This window comes from Giraffa tippelskirchi, chromosome 6, assembly GCF_054371585.1.
Source record: "Giraffa tippelskirchi isolate mGirTip1 chromosome 6, T2T-mGirTip1v1.2.pri, whole genome shotgun sequence".
In the NCBI taxonomy this organism is placed as follows: domain Eukaryota; kingdom Metazoa; phylum Chordata; class Mammalia; order Artiodactyla; family Giraffidae; genus Giraffa; species Giraffa tippelskirchi.
In genome coordinates, this window is record NC_137280.1 from 101,098,809 (window position 1) to 101,115,708 (window position 16,900).

A 16,900-nucleotide genomic window follows, 5' to 3' on the forward strand; every position below is an offset into this window, starting at 1 on the left:
CCTGGAGAACCCCTTGGGCAGAGAAGCCTGGCGTACTATAGTCCATAGGGTTGCAAAAAAAGTAGGAAAGGACTTTGGGACTAAACAAGAAGAACTGGAATTTTATTCTCTAGTACTATTGAATTGTCTTTATCCTTACATCTTATCCAAATATGACAAAGTGAAAGTATTAGTTGCTCAGTCGTGTTTGACTCTTTGCGACACTATGGACTGTAGCATGCCAGGCTTCTCTGTCCATGGAAAGAAACCTCTTAAAGCTTGAAAGAAATGATGGATTCTCTTTGGAGAAAGTAAAGCAGGTTCCCTTTCATAATGAAGTCTTAAAAAATCTCACATCATCAATGTCAACATTTTCATTTTGTTACCTTCAAAAACCACAGCAAACACTTAGGGGTTCACTGCAGGACTGTCTAAACATTACTAATGAAAGTTTAGTATAATCCATATGGAATTGAATGAAGAATATTTAATATTTAATGCAAAATATTCAATAAATATTTATCAAATATTCAGGTGTTTAAAATGTCTCTCTTCATGATGAGAGTTGAGCATAAACTATTTTGTCAAAGTTTTAATATTGTCAAAGTTTAATATTCAACATTAATATTCACTATAATATTCAGAATCATATTTTCTAGTTCCCAATAAATTTCTTAAATTTTAAGAAAATAATATAAAGGAAACAGGATATAATTAATAGAAAATATATATACAAATGTACATATACCAGAGAATATAAGCTATGCTTTGCTACTGCTGCTGCTGCTGCTAAGTCGCTTCAGTCGTGTCCTGACTCTGTGCGACCCCATAGATGGCAGCCCACCAGGCTCCTCCGTTCCTGGGATTCTCCAGGCAAGAACACTGGAGTGGGTTGCCATTTCCTTCTCCAATGCATGAAAGTGAAAAGTGGAAGTGAAGTCACTCAGTTGTGTCCGACTCTTTGCGACCTCATGGACTGCAGCCCACCAGGCTCCTCCATCCATGGGATTTTCTAGGCAAGAGTACTGGAGTGGGGTGCCATTGCCTTCTCCGAAGCTATGCTTTGAGAATGTCAAAATGTGGGTGTTCCACATTGAGAGCTAAGACAAACTATATAGTGTAAATGATAAACTACAATGTTAACTTGAAGAAGAGCCATCATACATATGCATTATAACATAGGGCTTTGTTAATTAGGCCCCATTCCCTGTCCATTTTGGGCTCCAGATTCTTTCATTCAACTGCCTATTTTACTACTTAAACTGGATATCTAACACACCAAACTTAACATGTCCAAAAGATACTTCATTTTCACTTCTCCAATCTCAGTTTTCCTTATCTCGACAAATAGTTCACAATTTGCCTAGACATTTGAACTGCAATCCTGGGACTGACTCTTCCTTGATTCTATCCATTTCTTCACTCTTCTCTCCCTATTCCTGAACTAATAGGAATCTTATTATCTTGTTATCTTTCCTTCAAAATTGATTCCCAAATTGGTATATTTTCCAGTTTACCTTCATCTTTTCGCAAATACCCTGAAGGGTACAAAATCCAGATTTCACCTCCAGGATCTACTGAGCCTCGTAAGATCTGGTCCATGGACGGCCCAGCCACAGTTCCCATCTCATCAAATACTCAGTGGTGTGTCCTCTGTGGGCTACATTGTTTTCAGTTTATTCCATCATGACTGCAGTCCCCTAGCTTTGCCATGGCGGTATCCCCCTCACACCATCATGATGATTCCTCAGCTCACAGGTTACCATGTCAGTGAAGCCTTCCCTGACTGCTCAATATAATCAGCAATGCCTCACTCCTACCACTCATTGGTCTCCATCACCTCAAAAGGTTTCATTTCCTCGTAATATTAATCATTATCTGTAATCACTTTTGTAATACTGGAGTGGGTTGCCATTTCCTCCTCCAAGGGGTCTTCCTGACCCAGGGATTGAACCTAAGTGTCTCCTGTGTCTCTTGCATTGGCAGGCAGATTCTTTACACTGTGCCACCTGAGAAGCCCTAATATTAAGAAAATACAGAGCTAGATCTAATGATAAAATGTGTGATGGCCTTTAGTAATGTAGAAAATATGTAAGATTGGAAGATGGGGAAAGAGCTGGTTTTCTAGTCTCAGGGGAAGAGGCTAATTCCCCTAACACTCCATGACTAAGAGGAGCGAGTACCTCAGCTAATTTTTTTAGATTTTCTTTAAGGACAGTGCTGCTGCCAGCAGTTTGAGGCACATCCAAATGTTTATGCTGAAGGAAATTTTGTAACTGAAGTTTTTAAAAAGAGAAAAATGATGGAGTTGAGTCGGGGCAGGGGGGTTGGATAAGTGCTTCCAGCTAGGGACAGCCAACTCTAGGAGGTTTTTATACAACTACATACAAACACTCAACTCAGACTGTGGCTTCTGCCTTCAGTAAATGTCCAGAATATATTACTTACCCTGAGATTGACAACAACTCTAGATATAGAGAATATGTGGTTTTGCTTTCTTTTAAATATTTCTATTAAATATCTATGGGGCTTCAAACCATGTCTCATGAGACATGCAATTTACTTTCTTTGAGGGTGTGTGGACTGTGTCACTTGTTAACTCTATGGCCCTACTTGAACCCACTGCTATGTTGGCTGCACAGCACACACTGCCACTTCCTTTCAGGGGAAGTTCATTGAAAGGAATGAACACTGGACAGCAAGAGAACAAGATCCCCTTGAAGGGATAAGATGTCATAACAAAATGACTTTCTTCTCTTCCCAATCTTTACAGCCAAGAACTGTTTGTACTCTTTCTGTGAGAAATCAACAAAGAAGATTAGGTAATACAATGTATCTCTGTTCAAAAAAAAATCATTACGTTTTCCTTTTGGCAAATACGTTTATTTCCCTCTCTCCTCATCAACTTGTCTTTAGGTAAGTGCTTAGAGATTATTTCACAAACACGTCTTTCCTCAAAGAACTTTAAGAATTAAAATAATTAACTAAAAGCAACCAGGAGTTCTGCTTTCAATTCAGTTCTCTCAAATTTTCTGCAGCTACAGTATTTCCCCCAAATCAGTGCAGTACAAGTTTAGAGAAGAGAAAAGAATATTTCACCTCACTTAAAAACGTCAAAAGAAAACACCTTGAAAAAAGGCTTATAGCAAATACAACAAACTGTTAATTCCTTTATTATATGAAACAGGAGCTCAAATGAGTAAGATAAAACATAGACGGTTCTGAAGGACAACCTGAAAATCAAATCAGTGTCCTAGAAAGAATCTGATAAAACTTCCACTGGACTTGAATGTTCAAAGGATGTTAAATTCTGAATCCAGAGCCATAAAGTGTTCTAACTACTGAAAAAAACAAAAACAAAAACATGTGCCAAAGAGATAAATAAGTAAAAGAGGTATTTAAAAGGGAAATACAGTTAAAAAAACTTCCCCATCTTGCCAGTAATCTTAACAAATAAATTAAAAATATGTTAGCTTCTAGGAAATAAAATTAGAACTTTTTTCCTCATGTGTTTTTAAAAGAAACAACATTCTTTGTTCAAACAATATTACTGCAAAGCCCAAGCAAGTTGTGTTTCAGCCACTACATCTGAAAGAGTGAGCCAGGGAGATGGGTCTTTTCTCCCTGTTCTCCATCTTACAAGGGACTTTTGAAGAAACTCACAAAGCATAACTTATTTTAAGTGCTACCCACATAAATAAAATGTAAGTGTTACTAACAACAACAATGACAAAAACAACTAGTGTCTAGTTTTCCATGAAGGACACTAGAAGACCATTATTTTTAATACCACTCAGTATCAATAAGAGACTGTGCACTAGGCATACTACCAACTGTCAATGAGATTCTAAATCACATCTACCACTCTGAACAGCAATCGGGAAACATGCCATAAAAATCACCAACATGTCCATGCTCTTTGACTACCTTCACTTCTGAGGCCCTACATTGACTATATTCCATGAAGATACTAAATACAGCATCATTTAAGATGGTAAAACTTACAGAAAAAAATTAATGAGCATATCCAACCATTTAATAAAGACTTACAGAGCAAATGATCTTGCAAAAGTTCATGTTGCTAATAAAGGATGAGAGGAAATAGTAATGGCTGGGGCCAAGGTCTAGAGAGGCCATGAAGAAGTTTGTTAGGTAGTGCTTATGATGTCCTGCACTGAAAAAGCCTTTCATTTTACTGGAGGGCATTAATTCCTCAAATAGTTCAGGTATCACATCGTCAATAAATACAATAAAATCTGTAAGAAGAAATAAATCAGTCTGTAGCACTATAATTATTCTCCTGGGAATCTTCAGGTAAGACCACAATTTTGAAATTGGCAAACTCTCCTAGAGAAGAATAAAAGTTAAAAAGCTGAAACACTTTTATGAGACTCCTTGTCTAAGCTATTAATGTGGGAAATCCATAGGGATTTGAGGCACTCTTGACCAAACAAAAGGGTAGGATGGCCTCTCCTAAAAGGAGGCAGGTCAGGAGTCAGATGGGAGGTCTCACGATGGTAAACTCCAAGCTTAAATTGACAAGCATTTTGTAAATAAGATTCTCCAGTTTCAGATTCTTCTCTGTGTTATCTCTCCTGTGTAATTCCGTATCTTTAACACAGTCTTATTTAAATGTCTTAACTGGACATGGAACAACAGACTGGTGCCAAATAGGAAAAGGAGTATGTCAAGGCTGTATATTGTCACCCTGCTTATTTAACTTATATGCAGAGTACATCATGAGAAACGCTGGGCTGGAAGAAGCACAAGCTGGAATCAAGATTGCCGGAAGAAATATCAATAACCTCAGATATGCAGATGACACCACCCTTATGGCAGAAAGTGAAGGAGAATTAAAAGAGCCTCTTGATGAAAGTGAAAGAGGAGAGTGAAAAAGTTGGCTTAAAGCTCAACATTCAGAAAACTAAGATCATGGCATCTGGTCCCATCACTTCATGGCAAATAGATGGGGAAACAGTGGAAACAGTGTCAGACTTTATTTTTTGGGGCTCCAGAATCACTGCTGATCGTGATTGCAGCCATGAAATTAAAAGACACTTACTCCTTGGAAGGAAGGTTATGGCCAACCTAGATAGCATATTAAAAAGCAGAGACATTACTTTGCCAATAAAAGTCCGTCTAGTCAAGGCTATGGTTTTTCCAGTGGTCATGTATGGATGTGAGAGTTGGACGGTGAAGAAAGCTGAGCGGTGCAGAATTGATGCTTTTGAACTGTGGTGTTGGAGAAGACTCTTGAGTGTCCCTTGGACTGCAAGGAGATCCAATCAATCCATCCTAAAGGAGATCAGTCCTGGGTGTTCATTGGAAGGACTGATGTTGAAGCTGAAACTCCAATACTTTGGCCACCTCATGCGAAGAGTTGACTCATTGAAAAAGACCCTAACGCTGGGTAGGATTGGGGGCAGGAAGAGAAGGGGATGACAGAGGATGAGATGGTTGGATGGCATCGCTGACTCGATGGACATGGGTTTGGGTAGACTCCGGGAGTTGGCGATGGACAGAGAGGCCTGGCGTGCTGAGATTCAAGAGGTCACAAAGAGTCAGACACGATTGAGCGACTGAACTGAACTGAACTGAACTGAACTGATGAAAGTGAAAGAGGAGAGTGAAAAAGTTGGCTTAAAGCTCAACATTCAGAAAACTAAGATCATGGCTTCTGGTCCCATCACTTCGTGGGAAATAGATGGGGAAACAGTGGCTGACTTTATTTTTGGGGGCTCCAAAATCACTGCAGATGGTGACTGCAGCCAGGAAATTAAAAGACACTTACTCCTTGGAAGGAAAGTTATGACCAACCTAGACAGCATATTAAAAAGCAGAGACATTACTTTGCCAACAAAGGTCCATCTAGTCAAGGATATGGTTTTTCCAGTAGTCATGTATGGATATGAGAGTTGGACTGTGAAGAAAGCTGAGTGCCAAAGAATTGATGCTTTTGAACTGTGGTGTTGGAGAAGACTCTTAAGAGTCCCTTGGACTGCAAGGAGATCCAAGCAGTCCACCCTAAAGGGGATCAGTCCTGGGTGTTCATTGGAAGGATGGATGTTGAACCTGAAACTCTAATACTTTGGCTACCTCATGCGAAGAATTGACTCACTGGAAAAGACCCTGATGCTGGGAAGGATTGGGGGCGGGAGGAGAAGGTGACTACAGAGGATGAGATGGCTGGATGACATCACTGACTCGATGGACATGGGTTTGGGTAAACTCCGGGAGTTGGTGATGGACAAGGAGGCCTGGTGTGCTGCACTTCATGGGGTCGCAATGAGTCGGACACGACTGAGCGACTGAACTGAACTGAACTGAACTGAGTCAAGCCTCAGCTGTGCTGTGCATAAAGAAGGATTGCTGCTGCTGCTCCTGTTAAGTCGCTTCAGTCGTGTCCGACTCTGTGCGACCCCATAGGCAGCAGCCCACCAGGCTCCGCCGTCCCTGGGATTCTCCAGGCAAGAATACTGGATTACATGTCCATATTTTAGCTGCCAGAGAAGGCATTCCAATACACCATCCATGCCTTAAGCCAGAGTGAAGATGGGAAAAGGTAATGAGTGAGAGATGTCTTAGAAAACGTGTTTCTCTCAAAGGTCAAGGGCAGGTCATCAGTCAGGCTCTGCTGCTCCACCTTGCATAGGGAGGCATCCTCTATTAGCACCTTTCAGGGGGCTGGTATAATTTGATTACAGACAGAGTCCCTTCTTTGTAGCCTCAAGTATGTTTAGACCATCAGATAGTTGAAAAATAAGCATCTTGAAATACAAATGAGACCAGGAAAAGGACGATAACTTCTGAGGGCAAAAGAGCAAACCAACTAATATAAAGACAGCCTTCAGGCTTATGCAACTGTCCCTACCTGTCTGTTTTCAGAAGGGGTGATTTATCAAAAGGTCGTGAAAATGACCATCTTAGCGGGAAGATAAGTGCAAAGTGCAAAGCAACATTTCTTTTTAAGTTTACAGCAAAACCAGACAAAAAAAATATTCTAATGTAATCACTTGTTCAAAAGAAAAAAACAATAGAAAAATAAGTATAATCAATGTCATTAGTTTTTGTGTTTTTTTTAAAAGACCAACATTTTAAAAGATGATCTAATTCAACCCTTGGAATAAGTGCTCTCTGTAAACAGAAAATAATTTCATAATCAGATGCATGCTATGTTTACAGAAATTTTTTTTGTTGTTTACAGAAATTTTAATCAGTATAAGCACGAAGTGGACCAGATTGTGAGTTTCTCTTCCCTTGCCTCAATAAAAAGCACACTAGTACATTCCTAAATAGCTCTTCTTTTATTTTCTTTGATTGTTTCCTATTTATTTTATTTTGGGGTTTTGCATATACCCTTGTAAGTCAGTTAAACTATGTTTTGGGAAAAAAATGGCGTATAAGCAAACAGAAATTATTATCTCTCAATACTTTTTCCTTCTGAAATTACTTTTTCTCTCTGGCAAAGATTACTCTTACCTTAGGTTGTTTGCAAAGGTAGCGACAAAGTTCTCCAATGTACTGAAACACAGTCACATTATACTTTCTGCAGTCATTCCAAAACTGGCTTGCTGAGAATTTCTTCCTTAACACACAAGTGGCACCTATAAGAAAAGGCATAAAAAGGCACAAGGGAAAAAAATGCAAGGGCAGAATTAACATAAAACACAAATAATGTTGCTCTGTCCAGAAGAGTTTTGTTCACTTTCAAGGCTTTTATAATCTATCAGCGGCCATTTATATCAAGCTCCTTTGAAAACATTAATCTTACAGTCCAATAAGTCTTTTAAAAATATTCATCCTATAATTCTATATTTTGACTGCAGATATGCTTCTTACAATACATGGGATGAAAGAAGCAGTCAAAATAAATAGAACAGTTGTAAGTAGTAGAGAATGAATATGGATAAGGGTCATCCTTCTTCACAGAGACCAAGAATATTCACTTACTTTTGACCTTGAATATATATATAGTATTTATTTAAAAAAATTTTAAAGCAGCCTCAACATATTTTGAGGTTGAGTTAGCAAGGCAGAATTAGTAAGAAAGCACCAACAAAAAGGTTCATTGATGACTGCAAAACCTAATTTTAACAACCTAATTTTAATAAAAATTTTAAGTCATGTTCCAATTTTAAGAATATGTTCCAAGGAAAATGCTAATGTCCTGACCTTCATCTTTATTTACTGTGGAAATTTATCACATTCTAAACATACCATTCTACAAAATTACTTTATAGTATTTTAGATATAGATATATAAATCATGGTGAGTGATCTCTGAATATTATTTCTGAGCGAGCTAGTAATAGACACATAATCTCAGCATGATTATCAATGGAATCTACTGAGTTGTCAGTTTCACCAAATGACTTCTTGGGTATCTGGGGTACAATGTTTGCAAAGATAGCCTCATTAACTCCTCCTCCGCACTTACCTTTACAATGTGGATCTGACACCCTTTCTTTCAAGAAGTGGGGTCTATTTCCCCACTCGTCAAACCTTGATTCTGAGCTGGCTTGTGACTTGCTTTGATCAGTAAAGTGCAGATAAAATGATCCATGTGACATTCAAAGCTAAGACTTAAGAGATACTAGGCTTCTGATTAGGAAAGCTCCTACCTCCACTTAAGGAGGCAGGGCTTGGCCACTAAACAGTGAGTGATCCCACGGAGAAGGAAGTCCTGTCAACAGCCATTCCAACCACAAGGCCAAATTCCCAGGGCACTGCTCTTTCCACTTCAGGCATACACTGAAGTGGGTGATGAAACTGTGTCCTTTTAGGAAACGTTTTATAATAGTATTACATGCACACAATTACTCTGAATTCTACCGATAGCATTTCAAGCTTTAATGAAGACAAGTTCTAATTATTAGACATTGTGAAAACTTATTCAAGCAGACAATAAAAGCGTACCTAATTCAATACATCCACCAATTCCCAGAAGAGATGCTGCACTATGATACAGAGGAAGAGTTATATAAATGATGTCATCAGAAGTACAACCAAAAGCCCATAATCCAGCAGAACTCTTTATAGCTGGCAGATGACAAATCACAGCTGCTTTTGGTAGACCTGGAAGAAAAGGAAAAAAAAAATGTAACAGAAAAGATACTGTGTTGGTATCAATTACAAGAGCAACTGAGATAAAAATACATCAAAATAGTCTATATGCTTGGTAAAAGGGGCCATGCAAATGCCAGATATGACTTTAATTAATCTCTGGAATCTTGGATCTACCTAGAAGATTAAAACTATAAAATTATACAAAAGTTTGGAATAGGAAGCTTCAGAGAGCCATATTTGCTAAAAAAAAATGCCCCAAATACACAGTTTTTTTCTCTGGTTCGACCTATTTACTGAATAAAACTAAAGTTGTCATGGGATTTTTAGTGAGAGCAGCACATGTGACTGCAAACCTCAGTCTACAGTGACTTCTGGACATTCTTCCAGAGTGAGCTCCATGTCTGCCTTGTTGCTGCACCTGCTTCGACATTTTCTGACAGGCTTTGTGCTTCAGTTTCATCAACTGGAAGAGACTTGATCTCATACACAAAATTGGCATGGTCTTGCCTACAATCCTAACTAAAATTCATTTATCCAGTTTTTTCAAAAGAAATTTCTGTGGCTCTTTCTGATAGCTAGGCATCACACAACCTGAAAGAGTTTATTGTCCTCCACGTGGATAGAGAACTGCTCCAAAATTTCTTGTCAGGGCCATTATAAAGATTTTGAGCGAGACTGGCATCCTTGATTCTTGATACTGCAATTGCTTTTCTCATCTTCATCCAGAGAATCAAACATTTATGCATTTTCTGCCTCTGAGAAGTTCCCACCTGCTGTTCTTCAGTTACCATATTCCCTACTTTGCATATTGTTCCTGATCTCATGGCAACCCAGCTTTAAAAATAATCTTTCAGTTGGAGGTGTGTCAAAAAGTGAAGGATGCTTTATCTAGTTATTTTTCACCTGTGTGCTTATGTCACTCCTGTAAAGTACTTTAGTAACAAACAAATTACTTATTTGTTCCTAATTTGGTTTTTGTTCCTAATTTGGTTAGTTTTAAGTGAATAATGATGTCATTAACTTATTATAAAAGTTATTCTAAATTATTTAAGATACTCAGACTTTTTGATAAAGGAGACAACAGATAGGAGCTTATTCAACAATGCAAGTGATCAAAGGTTCATGCAGCTTAAAGTTTTTTTTTTTTTAATAAATTTATTTATTTTAGTTGGGGGCTAATTACTTTACAATATTGTAGTGGTTTTTGCTATACACTGACATGAATCAGCCATGGGTTTACATGTGTTCCCCATCCTGAACCCCCTTCCCATCTCCCTCCCCAACCTATCCCTCTGGGTCATCCCATTGCCCCGGCCCTGAGCATTTGTCTCATGCATCGAACCTAGAATGGTGTTCTGTTTCACATATGATAATATACATGTTTCAATGCTATTCTCTCAGAACGTCCCACCCTCACCTTCTCCCTCAGAGTCCATAACACTGTTCTATGCATCTGTGTCTCTTATTCTGTCTCGCGTATAGGGTTATTGTTACCGTCTTTCAAATTCCATATATATGCATTAGTATACCGTATTGGTGTTTTTCTTTCTGGCTTACTCCACTCTGTATAATGGGCTCCAGTTTCATCCATCTCAATAGAACTGTCAAATGTATTCTTTTTAATGGCTGAGTAATATTCCATTGTGTATATGTACCACAGCTTCCTTATCCATTCATCTGCTGATGGACATCTAGGTTGCTTCCATGTCCTGGCTATTGTAAACAGTGCTGCAATGAACATTGGGGTACACGTGTCTCTTTCAATTCTGGTTTCCTCGGTGTGTATGCCCAGCAGTGGGATTGCTGGGTCATATGGCAGTTCTATTCCCAGTTTTTTAAGGAATCTCCACACTGTTCTCCATAGTGGCTGTACTAGTTTGCATTCCCACCAACAGTGTAAGAGGGTTCCCTTTTCTCCACACCCTCTCCAGCATTTATTGCTTGTAGACTTTTGGATAGCAGCCATTCTGACTGGTGTGAAATGATACCTCATTGTGGTTTTGATTTGCATTTCTCTAATAATGAGTGATGTTGATCATCTTTTCATGTGTTTGTTAGCCATCCGTATGTCTTCTTTGGAGAAATGTCTGTTTAGTTCTTTGGCCCATTTTTTGATTGGGTCGTTTATTTTTCTGGAATTCAGCTGCAGGAGTTGCTTATATATTTTTGAGATTAATTGTTTGTCTGTTGCTTCGTTTGCTATTATTTTCTCCCATTCTGAAGGCTGTCTTTTCACCCTGCTTATAGTTTCCTTTGTTGTGCAAAAGCTTTTAATTTTAATTAGGTCCCATTTGTTTATTTTTGCTTTTATTTCCAATATTCTGGGAGGTGGGTCATGGAGGATCCTGCTGTGATTTATGTCGGAGAGTGTTTTGCCTATGTTTTCCTCTAGGAGTTTTATAGTTTCTGGTCTTACGTTTAGATCTTTAATCCATTTTGAGTTTATTTTTGTGTATGGTGTTAGAAAGTGTTCTAGTGTCATTCTTTTACAAGTGGTTGACCAGTTTTCCCAGCACCACTTGTTAAAGAGGTTGTCTTTTCTTCATTGTATATTCTTGCCTCCTTTGTTGAAGATAAGGTGTCCATAGGTGCTTGGATTTATCTCTGGGCTTTCTATTTTGTTCCATTGATCTATATTTCTATCTTTGTGCCAGTACCATACTGTCTTGATGACTGTGGCTTTGTAGTAGAGCCTGAAGTCAGGCAGGTTGATTCTTTCAGTTCCATTCTTCTTTCTCAAGATTGCTTTGGCTATTCGAGGTTTCTTATATTTCCATACAAATTGTGAAATGATTTGTTCTAGTTTTGTGAAAAATACTGTTGGTAGCTTGATAGGGATTGCATTGAATCTATAGATTGCTTTGGGTAGTATACTCATTTTCACTATATTAATTCTTCCAATCCATGAACACGGTATATTTCTCCATCTGTTTGTGTCCTCTTTGATTTCTTTCCTCAGTGTTTTATAGTTTTCTATATATAAGTCTTTTGTTTCTTTAGGTAGATATACAGATAGGAAAAGAAGAAGTAAAACTCTCACTGTTTGCAGATGACATGATCCTCTACATAGAAAACCCTAAAGATTCTACCAGAAAATTACTAGAGCTAATCAATGAATATAGTAAAGTTGCAGGATATAAAATCAACACACAGCTTAAAGTTTTAAAGAAAGAAAGAAGAATCAACAGAATAAATGAAGCTTGTTAAAACTGCAACTTACAGTCTCTCTTGGAAGAGTTGGTTCATTACCATACTAAAGCCTTTGAGGGGCACAACTGTACAGAAATGTTACTGTTTTTTTCAATGGTGTTTCTCAAACTCCTGTGGTCATAAAGCACCTCTTCAAGTTTAATTCTTTTTTCTTTGTAGACATGAAGGGATATGTGTGGCATAAGCTTGGAAAAATGCTACCTTAGGTGGTCTCTGAAATCCTCTGCTTTTCTAATCTTCTGTGGACCCCTGTCATTAAAACTCTCCACACATCCACAGATATGGGGAGACCACTGTGATGAGGTCCAGGCATAAAGGTGGGAGTGAGGCTCTGTCCAGTGAATTGGTGATTAGCAGGAAGAAGGAAGAAGAGATGCTATTAATAGAAAACCAATTTATGGGTAGGGATGAAAAAATCTGGGGAATTTGGGGATGATTTTGGAAAAGGGAAAGAATCCCTAAGATTAAGCAGGCAAGACAAAAGGAAATAAACTTAATGGTGATTGCAACTGGTCCCAGTGCAGCCTGAAAGGCAGTTCCATCTTTTTTCTCCTTTCACTGCTTGCAGGAGTGGCTGACCACAAGGCTGCTGTTTCCAGGGTTAACAAGCCTTTCCTGGAGATCTTGAGGCACCTAACCAAATTCAACGAGCCACCTCAGAAGTAGATATTGGCAGACTGAACACATACATAGGCCCTCAAGGCAAAAAAGAATGGAATTGGAGGTGACAGCAACACGATTTTAGAAAGGCAGGTGGACAACTGACACAGCAGACCCAAGAAGGTGAGCCTTGAAGAAAGTTGATTTGCTCCCATAAAATCCCAGCAAGGCTCAGAAACTTAGAGACTAGGTACCTCCCAGAGTGGAGTATCAGTATGGAACTATAAAGAGGGAGCTACGTGGGAGTTCTGTTTAAGAAGCAATTCCACCAGTCATAAATAAGGGAAGCCTCTCTTGTTCATCAAGATCTCACAGAATCTCCCAGGTCAAAGACACATGAATGGTATAAAAATTGACCTCAGTCCTTGCCTTATTCAGAGACCATTCTAAGTTTGTCCCTAGGTCAATGGTTATAATATTTTGGTGAGCTTCACAGTAGTAAAATGATTAGGAAAGGGTTGATGTCATCCAAAGGGCTGCCATATAACCTGCTTGAAAGGGCCTGTGAGCAGACTCTGCTCCCATCATTTTTAACTTTTCTAAGTCTCACATTCTTTACATTACTCCCGAACTTACATCAACACTTACTTCATTATCAACATTATAAGATTTTTTTGTTTGAGAAAATCTGTTTGATTTTTATGATAATAGGCAACACTAATATAAATTCTCATGATCATTACAACTACTATCACTTAATCCGGCTCTGGGTTTCGAGCTGCAAAACATCAGTTTAGAGAGAGAGTTCAAGGAAGAGAGAGAGAGAGAGAGAGAGAGAGAGAGAGAGAGAGGCTTTTAATAAAAAACATCAATTCAATCTTTAATGAGGCTCAGTGTGAGACAGGCTGGGATCTGGGGCCTGTTATCCTTTACTTGGGCTGCCTGCACCTCAAGTGACAGAATAGAGGAAACTGTAAGGGGCTAAAAATAACTGCATGCATGTACAGTTGAGGCAATTATGAAAAAACATTCAAAACTGGCACAAATCAACTGCCATTTCTGAGATGCCAGGAGCAAAAGGAGGTTACTGTACATGATGCCTGTAAACAGCACCTCCAAGGGGGTGGGCAGACCACTTAAGCCATCTCTCCAGCCCCACCAACCAATCCACCCCTACCCTCACCCCATTTTAGGAACCAGCCTGCCCTCTCTAGTTAGGGAGCAGCAAGAGCGCTTCTTACTTGTTTTCACTTCTCTGTGCTGTGGCATGAGTCCCAGTCAAGACTTGCCTGAATTCCTCATCTGATCTCTTTCCATTTTCTATTGATTAAAGAGTCCAAGGAACCTAGTCTGTAGCAAATGTGATTTTGCTACATTTTTTGACAGTTTTATATTTATAAAGCATGACATCTACTGTATGCCCAATTCTGTATGTTGCTTTGCTCTCTATAAGACCCCAAGTTGCTCAGAACTTTAAGCTAAAGAGAGGTGATATTTGTGTAACTTTTCCTGTATAGGATCATTCACAATCCAAATTTGAAAGAATGTCAATAAATGCTTTTGACATTTTAAAATGTAAAAAATAAAATGAAATTACAGCACTAGATTGCTTCCCTCACACTGGTAAAGATCTGATATGTATTCTTTGGAAAAAGATGAGCCTCTGGAAACATCAGGAAGAAGAGAGACTGAACATATTGAGGGAATAAGAGAAAGTGGGCTTCCTCCTCCAGCTCCCTTTTTATAGTTTACTAGTTTTCCCTTCAAGATTCTGGTCTGAGGAATCTAAAGTACCTAGAAGTAAAACTGATAGTCATGAATCTGCCAACAAAATGTCCTGGACACTGAAACTAACCAGCTCACAATCCCGCTCAGTCACACAGAGCTTCTAGTTAGGATTTTGTTTGCTTTGGCGTGTGTGTTTTGGTGGCTACACTTTAAACACGAGCAGCCAAAGGTCAACAGATATTTGAGGAAATCCTCTGGGGTAAAGCACAGAGGCCACTGTAAAATAAAAGGTAAAAGGATGTTAGAGAAAATAGGGACAAGGTAGAGAGGAGAAGTTTTTAAAAAAATATTAATATTCTGAGATGTATGAGACAATGAAGTATCAATAATACAAAAATAACATGCTACAAAATGAGAAATATTCAGAGAACATGGGGCTAAATATAAATCTCTCAAAAAGTAAACCAAAAGGTTAGAGAAGGAATATAGGATAGAAAAGATTAGAAAATTAATAACAGTTCAAGGAGGCCAAGCTTTAAAAAGTTAGAGAGGCAAAGATGAACGAATAAGCAAACGAACAAAATAATAGAAGGAGAGAATGGACAGAAAAAAATAGAAATAAAGAGAATATGAAGACATCTTTAAAAAACATTTCGAGTACCTAGAATTGCAAGACATGAGTTTCTAGATTTAAAAGGCTGACAAATTTATCAGCAAAATGGATAAGTAAGACTAGTCTCAGTACAAATAATCTTGAAATCATAGAATACTGCAGGTCCTCCCCCTTGCCCCCCCATCCCCCCGCCAAAAGAAAGAAAAACAACACCAGGTTGATGTAAAGGATGTGAAAACAGAAAAAAAAGACTTCTCAATATATATACTGGAAGGCAGAAGGTAAAAAGCAATGCCTTCAAACCCATGCACCAGTATCATTTCTTACCTAGAATTCTATACAAGTGTAAGGGGAGAAAAAAAAGACATTCAGGCATGTGAGAACTTCAACTTACCTACTAACAAGCAGCTGCTAAAAAAAGTGCAGTGATAAAATGAAAATTAAACAAAGGAAAAAAACTTAGAATCTAAGAATCAGGGGATTGGAAAGAAGGTCTGAATGGAATTCTCAGGGTGATGGTGAGAAATGAACCCAGAACATGTCGAGATTGAAATCATAGGGAGGAAAGCTTTGGGAAAGATGTGATCAAGAATTGACATATATACGCTAATATGTATGAAACAGAATACTAATGAGAACCTGCTGTATAGCCCAGGGAGCTCTACTCCATGCTCTCTGGTGACCTAAATGGGAAGGACATCCAGAAATGAGGGAATATATGTATACATCTAGCTGATTCACTTCACTGTGTAGCAGAAACTAACACAACAATGTAAAGCAACTACGTTGTTATTGTTGTTCGGTTGCTCAGTTGTGTCGGACTCTTTGCAGCCCCATGGACTGCAGCATGCCAGGCCTCCCTGTCCATCAACATCTCCCAAAGTTTGCCCAAGTTCATGTACATTGCATGGGTGATGCCATCCAGTCATCTTATCCTCTGATCCTTCTTCTCCTTCTGCCCTCATTCTTTCCCAGCATCAGGGATTTTTCCAATGAGTTGGCTGTTTGCATCAGAAGACCAAAATACTGGAGTTTCAGCATCAGCATCCGTCCTTCCAATGAATATTCAGCGTCGATTTCCCTTAAGACTGACTGGTTCGATCTCCTTTCTGTCCAAGAGATTCTCAGGAGTCTTCTCCAGCACCACAGTTCTAAGGCATCAATTCTCTGGCATTTTGCCTTAGCTCTCACAACCGTACATGACCAATGGGAAGACCACAGCCTTGACTATACGAACCTTTGTCAGCAGAGTAATGTCTGCTTCGACACATTGTCTAGGTTTGTCACAGCTTTCCTGCCAAGGAGCAAGTTTCTTTTAATTTCATGGCTGCAGTCACCATTCTCAGTGATTTTATAGCCCAAGAAGAGGAAATCTGTCACTACCTCCACCTTTTCCCCTTCCATTGGGCATGAAGTAAAGGGACCGGATGCCAAGATCTTAGTTTTTTATTATTTAGTTTTAATTCGCTTTTTCACTCTCCTCCTTCACCCTCATCAATAGGCTCTTTAGTTCCCATTCACTAAAGAGCTAAAGAGGAACTAAAACAACTATACCCCAATCAAAACAAAATAGAACAACAACAACAAAAAGAACATAGGCTTGACAAAATACAGCCAAGCTTTTCAATGTCTAAAGGTGAGCTACTCTTTGATAGAAGGATGGGTACAAACTGGTCATAGATGTAGAGAAAACTAAGCAAGCAAA

The 16,900-nt window shown here is 38.8% G+C and overlaps 1 protein-coding gene across 1 annotated transcript in view; it reads right to left on the minus strand.

Moving 5' to 3' along the window:
* SLC27A6 (solute carrier family 27 member 6) overlaps nt 1–16,900 on the minus strand; it is an 81,184-nt gene that overhangs the window by 49,581 nt on the left and 14,703 nt on the right. Inside the window, exons 3-4 of the mRNA XM_081501843.1 lie at nt 8,895–9,053; nt 7,459–7,583 (exon numbers count right to left, since the gene is read on the minus strand). Coding sequence (XP_081357969.1) covers nt 7,459–7,583; nt 8,895–9,053 — 284 coding nt within the window. The remainder of the gene's footprint in view (nt 1–7,458; nt 7,584–8,894; nt 9,054–16,900) is intronic.